Consider the following 12,500-nt stretch of genomic DNA (forward strand, 5'->3'; position numbering starts at 1 on the left):
GTGCTCCTTGAAGTTATGTCAACATGAATACATGCCATGATGTGACATTTGGTATCTTGTTTATCTTGTTCTTTATTATTTGTTATTGTTCTTCATCTTATTATTACTATTATAAGTATTATCACATTGAAAAATAACCCTTGTATCTCAACAAATTAATGATTTTTTTTTTATGATCATTGATGGACCAAATGTTTTGTTTGCTATGTGAAAGTTGAATCACACTGATGTCGTGAAATATCAAAATATAACCTTGTGTACAAGGGGAAAAAAAAAGACACACCATAAAAAAAGATGCATTAAGAAATATTTTTTTATCTTTAAGAAAAGATGAATTACAGAACACATTTTCTCAAAAAAACAAACAAAAACAAACAAAACAAAAAAACACAAACACACACACACACACACACACACACACACACACACACACACACACACACACAAAAAAAACAACAACAACACAGTAGCAACCCCTTTACACATTAAATATGATTTTCATGGTAATAAAATCCAAATTTCACAAATCTCCCAGGTCAACATCATGTTCAGACCTGCTAGTGCCTCAACCCCCCTTCGTGTGTATACGCACGCGAAAGACCAAATACGCACGTTAAAGATTCTGTAATCCATGTCAGCGTTCGGTGAGTTGTGGAAACAAGAACATGCCAAGCATACACACCCCCGAACACTGGGTATGGCTGCCTGCATGGCAGGGTAAATAAACAAAACGGTCATACACGTAAAATGTTACATGTCTGAGTGTGTATGTATGTATGCCTGGAATCTGATTGAATGACACAGGAAACGAATGATGAGCGCCTAGTGGCAGCCATCAGTCGGCTCTAACCAGGTGGGCAGCCTGTCGTGCGAATGACTCCGTGTTTGTAAAGTGCGTAGAGCTTGGCCTCCGACCGAGGATATGCGCTATATAAGTATGCATATCAATACATTAGCAACCCTTTCACACACGAATTGGTAACAATACCCTGTCTCTCACACAATAATTGCTAGTTATTATACCATCTCGCAAAAAGAAGGAGAAGAGGAAGAAGAAGAGAAATACAGACGGGTTCGGCGTCATGGGAGCTAACCGAACAAAAGCTAAAAGGGAAGCACATGCTGATACAAGTACAGTTTGCTCCCTTACGCGTTTCTCATTGTTTCTTCCACATTTTACTATGATATGTAATATCCACAACAGTTTTGTTGTTGCTGTTGTTTTCGATTTCTTTTTTTTTCTTTTTTTTCGATTTTTTGTTTGTTTGGTAGGTTAATAGGAAAAAACAAGTAAAACTGCACGCAGGAAAAAATACAAAAAAAAAAAAAAATGGGTGGCGCTGTTGTGTAGGGACGTGCTCTCCCTGGAGAGGAGAGTAGCCCGAATTTCACACAGAGAAATGAAAATGAAATGGTTTGTTTTGTTTTGCTTTGCTTTTTTTTTTTTTTTTTTTTCAACACTTTTTTATTCAGACAAAGGTTTACAGATACAGAATTTATATGTTTTGTGCATTAGAAAGTATAGGGTAGGCATATAATTAAGTTCTAAGTACTGACAAACCTATAACAGCAAAACAATATATGTTCAATGTCAAAGTTCCAAGGTATCTTTGAAAAGCTTAATCTTGTATCAAACAATTATAAAGTGCCCATTTTTCCACAAATTTGTTATATTCCATAGTTATGTTAAAGGCATACTTGTCTATTTCATATGCCTGTTTAAGGTCCTTTTTGAACATTTGTAATGTTGGTTTTACTTTGTTGATTCTACATTTGTATATATAGAATTTAGCTGTCAATAAGATATAAGAGAAACATTCATCAGTTTTCATTTTGTTATGTCCAAAAAGCACCAGTGTGTCATTCAGGTTAAGTCTATCACAATGTAAACACTTTTCTTTTAAATATCTCACAAACTCCTTCCAAAAATGTTCTACATGGTTACATTCCCATAAATAATGCAGAATTGTATCTCTTTCATCCTTACAAAAATTACACATGTTATGTGGGAGTATTCCCATCTTCATCAAAACCGAATTTGTCACAAGAATATGGTAATTAATTTTCATCTGGAACCATTTCAACCTTATTTCATGGATTTTTTTTGTATTGAAAAAAATGTTTTTCCAATCAAGCTTGTTTTCAAAAATCAAGTCCCAATTTTTACAGGCATTTGGCTTTTCTGGTTTTCCAATTATTATTTCGTAGAAACATTTTGTTCCTCTTGGGGCCTTTATCATTGCAGTGTATGCTTTATTAAAGCTGATTCCATTGTGATCATTGTTTTCAAATGTTATGGTTTTTTCTCTTAAAAAACTTTTAACTGAATTAACACAACCAAAGAATTCTAACATTGGGACTCGATTTTCAATTTTATCTTGGATTTCTTGAATATTGAAAAAATGTCCATTCCCTTTCACAATGTCTCTCACATAATAAACATCTTTTCTGACCCAGTCTTCAAAATACAAGACTTTACCATCAATCTTAAATTTGTTATTGAAAAACAAAGGTTCCATCAGGATATCTTGCTCAACATGTATATCAATTTTGTCATAAAATTCTGTGTAGCTACGAAACACATCTTTCCAAAAGGGGTTTATTATACGTCTTCCAACTGAAAGAACTACTGGGCCATATTCTTGTAACATTTCAACTTCTGGACATTCTTTTGATAATATAATTTTCCATTTTGGACGATACGACATACTGTAGCATTTTTTCAACCATGTGAGTTTTAAAGCTTTTATAAATGATAGAATATGTGGAATATTTATACCTCCGTTTTGTACACTGTGGTTTTGCTTTGCTTTGTTTTATTTTCAACGATCGGGGAATTGGGGGTAGAGCTGTGTGGGATGGATACGGGGGTGTTGCAATAGGTTTTTTTGACATGATTGCTGGATAATTGGACAGCATAATTGAAATACCCGCCACGCCAACCCCCTATCTAAAAGTTTACGTGCGTAATGTTCACCTTCCGCTTGCACCATGAAGCCTTAATTCCTTCAGGACACTTAAGTGTCTGCACGTGCTGAACTGGGAATCTTGAGGGGGTGGGATGGGGTGCGGAGGAGGTAAAGGGAGGGGAGGGGAGAAAGCTAGACATTCTAACCCCTCCCCCCACCCCCCTGCCCGCCCCCCTCACATCTACCCCTTCTTTTTACATTCCTTTCCTTCTATCGCTTCCACTGGAATTGACGCCAAATGGGTTAAAAACAAACAACAACAACAACAACAAAAACCAATACCCCCACCCCCCAAAAAACCCCCACAAAAACACCTAAAAAAACCAAAACAACACCCCCCCAAAAAAACAAAAAAACAACAACAACAAACAACAAACAACAAATAAACAACCAAACAACAACAACAACAAACAAAAACACAACAACAACAAAAACAAACAAACAAACAAAACAAACAAACAAACAAACAAAACAAACAAAAAACCAGGGAGATAAAACTGGACTATTCCAGCACTGCACGCACATCAAGACAGTTACAGGCCCTCTATAATTATACAAGGGTGACGGGTGTTGGAAACCATCAATGCCATTCTCCACCTCCTCCTCCTATCCCTCCTCTCCTCCAGCTCTTGTTCCCCGCACTCCTACCACTCCTCCTCCTCTTCTCCCCCCACCCCCACTCTCGTCAACCCCCCCCTCCCCCTCCCCGTCCCCTTCTTCCGCCTCCTCCTCCAACTCACCTGTGGTAACATCTGGTGCAGCGGCTCTCCCGTTTTTTTCTTTGTTTAGTTTTCTTCTTCCCCAATATCATAAGCATGCCAGTCCTCTCCTCTCCTCCTCCTCCTCCTATTTCTCCTTCACCCACTCCTCCTACAACTCCATCTCTTCCCCCCTCCCCCGCCCCCTCACCCCCATACCATACTCTCATCATCCTCTTCCCCAGTACTACCCTCCCCCCCGTCTTCTCCCCCCCCACCCCCCCCACAAGCCATCTAAGTCCCCTACTAACGACAATAATGGCTTAGTCGCCGAGCCAGACTGAGTCAGCGTCCCTCCCAGTGTAGAGTCCGCCACCACGTCCCTCAAACAACAGTCCACCATGACACTGCCGACACTGACAGGACTCGCCCCAAGCACAAAATCGGAGGGGTATCGAACCTGAGGTCACCATGAGAGCAGGGCATGAAAGGACACAGACTTTGAGACTGTTTTGTTTATATTGATGATGATGGAGGAGGAGGAGGACGATGACGATGTTGCTATGGAGGTCCATTTGGGTTTGGGACTGCGTGACAAGGTGGTACTCTACGCTTCCTGTCATAATGATATCCTGGCGTTAACCAGGCCCGAGAGATGCAGACACTTGCAGTGTTGGTCAGGTAATTAGAGCAACACACCCAAATACGCATCCTTTAAGTGGATGACACTCGACTGTGTGGTCCCAGTCTCCCCATTTAAGCCCACAGCACACTCAACTCTGGGTAGGAGCCGGCCACGGGCCGAAAAACCCACGTCCGCTGGGATTCGAACCCGCGTTCTCCTAGCCGTCAGTCCGCGACGCTAACCACTTCGCCACGGCGGCTGGTTGAGAAAATGAAAACTTAAACCTAAAACTGACGGGCGCAATAGCCGAATGGTTAAAGCGTTGGACTTCCAATCTGAGGGTCCCGGGTTCGGCGCCTGGTGGGTAAAGGGTGGAGATTTTTCCGATCTCCCAGGTCAACATATGCGCAGACCTGCTAATGCCTGAACCCCCTTCATGTGTATATGCAAGCAGAAGATCAAATACGCAAGTTAAAGATCCTGTAATCGATGTCAGCGTTCGGTGGGTTTTGGAAACAAGAACATACCCAGCATGCACACCCCCGAAAGCGGAGTATGGCTGCCTATATGGCGGGTTAAAAACGGTGATACACGTAAAAGCCCACTCGCGTATATAGGAGTGAATGTGGGAGTTGCAGCCCACGAACGCAGAAGAAGAAGAAGTAGAAGAAGAAACCTAAAACTTCTCCTCCTCCTCCCCAGTCTTGACCCCCCCCCCCCCCCTCTTCTCCTCCTCACCTGGGCAGCATCTGGTGCAGCAGCTCCTCCGTCTTCTTCTTCTCCTCAATCAGGAGGTCGGTCCTCTCCTCCACCAGAGCCTCCAGGTTGTCCGCGTACTTCTCCATCATGGCCAGCATGTTGTCGAAGATGTTGTTCTTCCTGGAAAGAAGAAGAAGAAGAAGAAAAGGGAAAAAAAAAGAACAAAGAAAAATGAAGAAATTTAAACCAAACAAACAAATACAGACATTAGTGGAGTTTATAAGGGGGGGGGGGGGGGGGGCATATGAACACTAGAAATGAAGAGGAAAAGGGAAAGAAAACAACGACATCAACACGAAACACACACACACACACACACACACACACACACACACACACACACACACACACACACACACGCACGCACAGAGAGAGAGAGCAGTTCTCTTGAAGATTCTCAGTATAATTCCAGTAACTCCTGTCCTGTCCTGCCCTGTCCCCTGACACTGGTGGTAGAACGGCGGATCAGACGCATGATAATACTCTGTAGGGTATTATTAACCCCTTAAAATTAATGTCAGTCACCATTCCTTAGTTCCATGCTTCCTCTTGGGATGATATTAGTGTGTTTTTTTTGTTTGGTGTTTTGTTTTTTGTTTTATTGTTTTGTTTTGTTGTTGTTGTTTTTTGTTTTTTTTTTGTTTTTTTTTGGGGGGGGGGGGGGGTTGGGGGGAGGGGGGGGTAGCAAAATTTCCATTACACCGTTGAAAAGTACACAAACTAGGTCACTAAATTTTCATGTCGCCCTGAATCCCACAGTTCACACCAAGGTTCAGCAGTCAATGAGGTGTGTGTGTGTGTGTGTGTGTGTGTGTGTGTGTGTGTGTGTGTGTGCGTAACTTCCTTTCTTTCTATGTTTCATCTGTCAGCTGTAATTCTCTTGGACTGCTGTGCTTTATTGTCTGCCTGACTCGTTTCCGAGGTGGTTTTTTTTTTTTCTTTTTTTTTTTTTTTTTTCTTTTTTTTTTCTGGTTAGCTTCCGTGTTGGGCTGCTGGTTAGTTGCGTGGTATTTATTGTTTGTTATCGTTGTCAGTCGATCAGCTGCTCGGTTCTCCCATTGTTCTTAACGAGCTTCGCTTTTCCTCTGCACAAGTGTATAGAGACACGGACAGACACACAGACAGGTCCCACTGTGTGTGAGGCGGTTTCCTTGTATTTCATAGTTGTTGGGGTTTTTTGTTTCTTTTTTTTTTATATCTGTATTATGTGATTGCCGTTTTCCTGTACTTTAATGCATTCAATTTAGTTGTTCCTATTGTCTTTTTGTTTTTCACAACAAGAAAAAGTAACAAAATAGCAAAATAAATAAATAAATAAACACAAATACAGCCGCGTCATATTCCTGTCTTATCTTTTAGTAAAGTCACAATCCCTATTCACAAGAAGGTAAAATAAGCAAAGCACGTATATATATATATATATATATATATATATACATATATATATATATATATATATATATATATATATATATATATATATACGTAAGCGCATGAAAGAAAAAAAAAGAAAAAATGTATATGGCATATTGAAAGTGAATGCATTTTGATGCCGCTATCTTAAAAAAAAAAAAAAATCGATTAACACAATCAGCCCCGAGTTGCCACCTCTGACAAAAAAACAAAACAGAACAACTGGCATATTATTTCAGAAAGGTTCATGGTTCACAGGAAAGCCTATCTTTCGTTCTCTCCTCATCATGTGATTCCATGGGACACACCAAGACCTCCGCCCTTCTGGAACCACTAAAAACACACTCTGCTTGCAATCGCTCACAAGACATCATTTTATTGTGCAAAAGCATTCACAAGGGAAACGTTTTTTCACTACTTTCAGATTTTTTTTTTTTTTTTTTTTTTTTCAAAACCGAACTTCGAAGCCTTCCCATGTAAACACACTTTTCAATGCACTGTCAGTGATGAAAGAAAGAATCATTTAAAATATTCAAGACATTGTAAATGCTTTTTCGCTTATTGCACCCTTCCGTAGAACAAGCAAGCATTAACACTGTCTGGTTAACAAAATGTCAAAAAAGGAATAATTACTATGTGTGTTAAAAAGATGATCGTTTACCCTAAATGTAAGGTTAAACAGGATATAAAGGCATAACTACCCCACCTCTCCGGTTGAAAGGAGGCACAACTACCCTATCTGTTTGAAAATTAGACAAAAGGGCGTAATAATGCCGCCTGTTTTAACAAGGACAAATCAAAAGGCATAATTACCATGTTGGGTTAAAAGAAAAAGGGCAATCTCCAGCAGTGTCAAAACTACCGCACCATCAGCCTGATTAGTCATCCCAGCAAAGTCATGTTGAAGATCCTGCTTAACAGACTGAAACCACAAGCAGAAAACATCATTGCTGAAGAACAGGCAGGTTTCAGACCAGGAAGGAGCACAACTGAACAAATCTTCAACTTGAGGTTGCTATGTGAGAGGTACCATCAACACCAACAAGACCTCTACCATGTCTTCATTGATTTTAAGAAGGCATTTGACAGGGTCTGGCATGCAGCTTTGTGGGCTACCATGAATCTGTACAACATCAACGCCAACCTGATCAGACTGATACAGCACCTCTATGACAAAGCCACCAGCGCCGTCTACCTCAACAATAGCATCGGGGACTGGTTCAGAACCACAGTCGGAGTGAGACAAGGCTGCCTACTCTCCCCAACACTCTTCAACATCTTCTTAGAAAGAATAATGACTGACGCACTGGAAGAGCAACAACAAGCAAGCATCTTCTTCTTGTTAATCGTCTTGCCAAATCGTTCCTGCGAGGCACCGTACAAGGAGGCAGAAGGAGAGGACGGCAGAAGAAGAGATGGGAAGACAACATCCGGGGGTGGACAGGCTTGACGCTCGGTGACGCCCTGAGGAAATCAGAAAACCGTGAAGAGTGGAGAGGGGTGGTGGCCAGGTCAGCAGTGGTGCCCCAACGGTCTGAACCCAGACTACGGGAGAGGTGAAGGTGAAGGTGAAGGATTAAAAGAAAAAAGACAAAAGGGTGTAATTACACTGTCTTGTTAATTTAAACAAGAACAGTAACTGGCATAATCATCATATCTGATTAAAACGAACAAAAAAAAACACAAAAAAACAAAAACAAAAAACAAACAAACAAACAAAAAGCTTAGTGATCCTGTTTTGCTAACAAAAGTGCAAAAAAAGGGACACCACAAAACTGCATAACTTCCCTTACTGCATGGTAAAAAGTAAAAAAAAAAAAAAAAAAAAAAAGTAAGGGGAATAAAAGGACAGCGAAAAAAAGGCATACGTTCCTTGTCTAGCTAGATTTTGAAAATAATAAAAAAAATAAAAAATGAGGACAACAACAACAACAACAACAACAAAAAAAAGGAGCATAATTACCCCGCCAGGCTTGGCCTGAGAGGGTATTTGATCCGCCTCATCACAGTGCCTGCGAGTCTGTCTGTCTGTCTGTCTGTGTGTATGGGGCAGCGCCGCGAGGTGGGGAGAGAGGAGCAGACGGTGGGCGGGGCACTGCAACAAGCGGACACTTTCACTTTTACTTTTACTTTCACTTTCACTTTCTAGGGGCTTGTCAGAACGTGCGGTCTGAATCGTATGCGCTACACAACTACTTTTTTTTTTTTTTTTTTTTAAGCAAAAAAAAAAAAAAAAAAAAAAAAAGCACCCCCCCCCCAACCAAAAACAAAACAAAACAAAACAAAAACAAACAAACAAAAAAACCGAAGCCTGATCTGCTGCTTGCACATGCATTTACATATGCACATTCACTTGAAATTCATGCAAACGCATGCGTAGGTGCACCTTTTTTTGTTGTCGGTGTTTTGTTTTTTGTTGTTTTTTTCTGGGTGGTCATCTGTCCTGGCTGATTGTCAAGATTCATAAAAAAACAACAAAAAAACAAGTGGACAAAAATGTATCATGATCTAAAAAAAACAAACAAACAAACAAACAAAAAACCCAACTATTCTGATAAGGTTTAAAGCATGCATCGTGATACGGTTTTCGGTATCGTGATAACTTTTCAAGCATTGCGATTAGTTTTTAGTATAATGATATGGTTTAAAGTATTGTGTTAAGTATGTGATGTGAGATTGCATCATTTGGTCAATGTGATCTGTCATATGTATATTGAGTGTTATGTTTCGTGTGTGATATTGTCGGGGTTTTTTTTCTGTGCATGTACATAAATTGCTGTTAATGTTTGGTTATATGTCTGTGCAGGGTTATTCATCTGAGTTGTTATGTCAGTATTTAGATTAATTTTTCAACACGTCGATTGCTTTACATTGTACAGCGCAGCTGAGTATAGCCAACGTAGAAAAGCGCAATATGAGTTGGTTGGGGTTTTTTTAAAGTTAATTTTAAATCAGCAACACAGCCCACAGCAAGATAAAAAAAACCCAAAAACAACAACAACAAACAAACAAACCAAACAACGCCTTTTTGCTTCTTTCCTCAATACACACTGAGTAAACAAGAACTGGCCCACGCGAAGATGGATTTCCTTCTGAGAATCCTACAGTTTCAAATAAAGACCCTTGAAGATCGGACATTTATTGAAAAAAAATCTTCTCCGCGTGTATACGGATGTGTGATGTGTGAAAAAAAATCTTGAGGCGAACCATGGCCGGCTTCAATGAAGTTAAGGTGTTTTTTTATTTTTTTATTTTTATTTTTTTTTTAGGGAGGCGGGGATAAAAGGGGACAGAAAAAAAAAGAATTTCGACCGCTCTGAAAAAAAAAGTATCCCATTCAGACACATTCGATGCTGCTCCTCTTCGTGTTATATAGAGCCTAGATATCATCACAGGGTTAAGAACATTCGGATAACGTGAGTCTTAAGCGACGAGGACAGCTATACATACACACATAAACGACGAGTACGGTAAAAAAAATAAAACAAAGACGCCTAATTTTGTATCCAGATTCAGAAACCTCGACAAAACAAACCGCATGACGACATTTGTCAATATTCTGAGAGACGGTGAAAATGAGTGAAGAACTTTGTTAATCGTCTGAGAGACGGTGAAAATGATCGGAGGACCTTGTTAATCGTCTGCAAGATGGTAAAAAAATGAGTTAAGGACTTTGTTAATCGTCTGAGAGACGGTGAAAATGAGTGAAGGACTTTGTTAATCGTCTGAGAGACGGTGAAAATGAGTGAAGGACTTTGTTAATCGTCTGAGAGACGATAAAATGAGTGAAAGACTTTGTTAATCGTCTGAGAGACGGTGAAAATGAATGGAGAACTTTGTTAATCGTCTGAGAGACGGTGGAAATGAGTGAAGGACTTTGTTAATCCTCTGAGAGACGGTGGAAATGATCGGAAGACTTTGCTAATCGTCTGAGAGACGGTGAAAATGATCGGAGGACCTTGTTAATCATCTGCGAGACGGTGAAAATGAGTGAAGGACTTTGTTAATCGTCTGAAAGACGATAAAATGAAATGAAGGACTTTGTTAATCGTCTGAGAGACGGTGAAAATGAGTGAAGGACTTTGTTAATCGTCTGAGAGACGATAAAATGAGTGAAAGACTTTGTTAATCGTCTGAGAGACGGTGAAAATGAGTGAAGGACTTTGTTAATCGTCTGAGAGACGGTGAAAATGAATGGAAGACTTTGTTAATCGTCTGAGAGACGGTGAAAATGAATGGAGGACTTTGTTAATCGTCTGCGAGACGGTGAAAATGAATGGAGGACTTTGTTAATCGTCTGCGAGACGGTGAAAATGAATGGAGGACTTTGTTAATCGTCTGCGAGACGGTGAAAATGAGTGAAGGACTTTGTTAATCGTCTGAGAGACGATAAAATGAGTGAAAGACTTTGTTAATCGTCTGAGAGACGGTGAAAATGAATGGAGAACTTTGTTAATCGTCTGAGAGACGGTGAAAATGAGTGAAGGACTTTGTTAATCGTCTGAGAGACAGTGAAAATGATCGGAAGACTTTGCTAATCGTCTGAGAGACGGTGAAAATGATCGGAGGACTTTGTTAATCGTCTGCGAGACGGTGAAAATGAGTGAAGGACTTTGTTAATCGTCTGAGAGACGGTGAAAATGAGTGAAGAACTTTGTTAATCGTCTGAGAGACGGTGAAAATGAGTGAAGGACTTTGTTAATCGTCTGAGAGACGGTGAAAATGAGTGAAGGACTTTGTTAATCGTCTGAGAGACGGTGAAAATGAGTGAAGGACTTTGTTAATCGTCTGAAAGACGATAAAATGAAGTGAAGGACTTTGTTAATCGTCTGCGAGACGGTGAAAATGAGTGAAGGACTTTGTTAATCGTCTGAAAGACGATAAAATGAAGTGAAGGACTTTGTTAATCGTCTGAAAGACGGTGAAAATGAATGGAAGATTTTGGTTTATCGTCTGGGAGATGGTGAAGATGAATGGAAAACTTTGGTTAATCATCTACGAGACGGTGAAAATGAATGGAGGACTTTTGTTAATCGTCTGAGAGACGTTGAAACGAATTGAGCTGTTGGAGAAAGAAATGGAGAACGCATGGATGGGTGGAAAGGGTACAGATACGAGAGTACCATTCAAAGCTCTTTTGAACCGACAACAGACACCCGGACTCTGCTTCCTTTAATTAAGAAATTCTATGTTCAACCACCACAACACTAGGAAACGACGTACCAGAACATCGATAGTTCTCAGCAAGACTGCCGGGCACTAGGACTGCGGCAGAGAGGCCGAGGAGTGGATCTGCGTGGGGAACTAAAAAAAACCAAAAACAACAAACAACGACAACAACAACAAACACAGACGAAGGGGCAGCAAAAAAAACAACAAACAAACAAACAAAACAACAACAACACCAAAAAAACCACGCACAAAGATTCTGATTTCGACAGTCATGGACACAGATAGAAGACTGTTTTATGAAGTAATGTTGTAGTTTGTTTACTCAGTTGTCCATCTGTTGTGCTTTTGTTGTTGTTGTTGAGTTGTTGTGTGTTTGTTTGTTTGTTTGTTTTTTTTGCGCGCGTGTGTGTGTGTGTGTGTGTGTGTGTGTGTGCTAGTGTATGTGGACGTGGTGGAGGTGTGAGGGTTTTTTTTTTTTTTTTTTTTTTTTTTGTTTGTTTGTTTGGTTTTTTTAACAATACGTACATTTTTACATTTTCAGGTTTAATTTCTTAAATGTAATGATGTACATACGTTTTTACTTGAAATGTTTGATGAATATTGCTTTATCATGTGATGTTGTAGCCTGTGTGTTTCAATTGTTTGTCATTCGTGTGTGTGTGTGTGTGTGTGTGTGTGTGTGTGTGAACATTTGTTTCATCTTTCTAGTTTTGATCTGTGTGTGTAATGCGGGGTGTTTCTTCAGGGAAATGCTTAGCAGGAACGTTTATTTTATTTTATTATATATATGTGTGTGTATATGTATGTATGTGTGTGTATATATATATATATATATATATATATATATATATATATATATATATA

The 12,500-nt window shown here is 39.8% G+C and overlaps 1 protein-coding gene across 1 annotated transcript in view; it reads right to left on the reverse strand.

Annotated features, from left to right (window-relative positions):
- Positions 1-12,500, reverse strand: part of LOC143291285 (speract receptor-like) — a 350,171-nt gene that overhangs the window by 7,554 nt on the left and 330,117 nt on the right. Inside the window, exon 17 of the mRNA XM_076601169.1 lies at positions 5,031-5,171. Within this exon, the coding sequence (XP_076457284.1) occupies positions 5,031-5,171 (141 nt within the window). The remainder of the gene's footprint in view (positions 1-5,030; positions 5,172-12,500) is intronic.

This window comes from Babylonia areolata, chromosome 1, assembly GCF_041734735.1.
Source record: "Babylonia areolata isolate BAREFJ2019XMU chromosome 1, ASM4173473v1, whole genome shotgun sequence".
Taxonomy (NCBI): domain Eukaryota; kingdom Metazoa; phylum Mollusca; class Gastropoda; order Neogastropoda; family Buccinidae; genus Babylonia; species Babylonia areolata.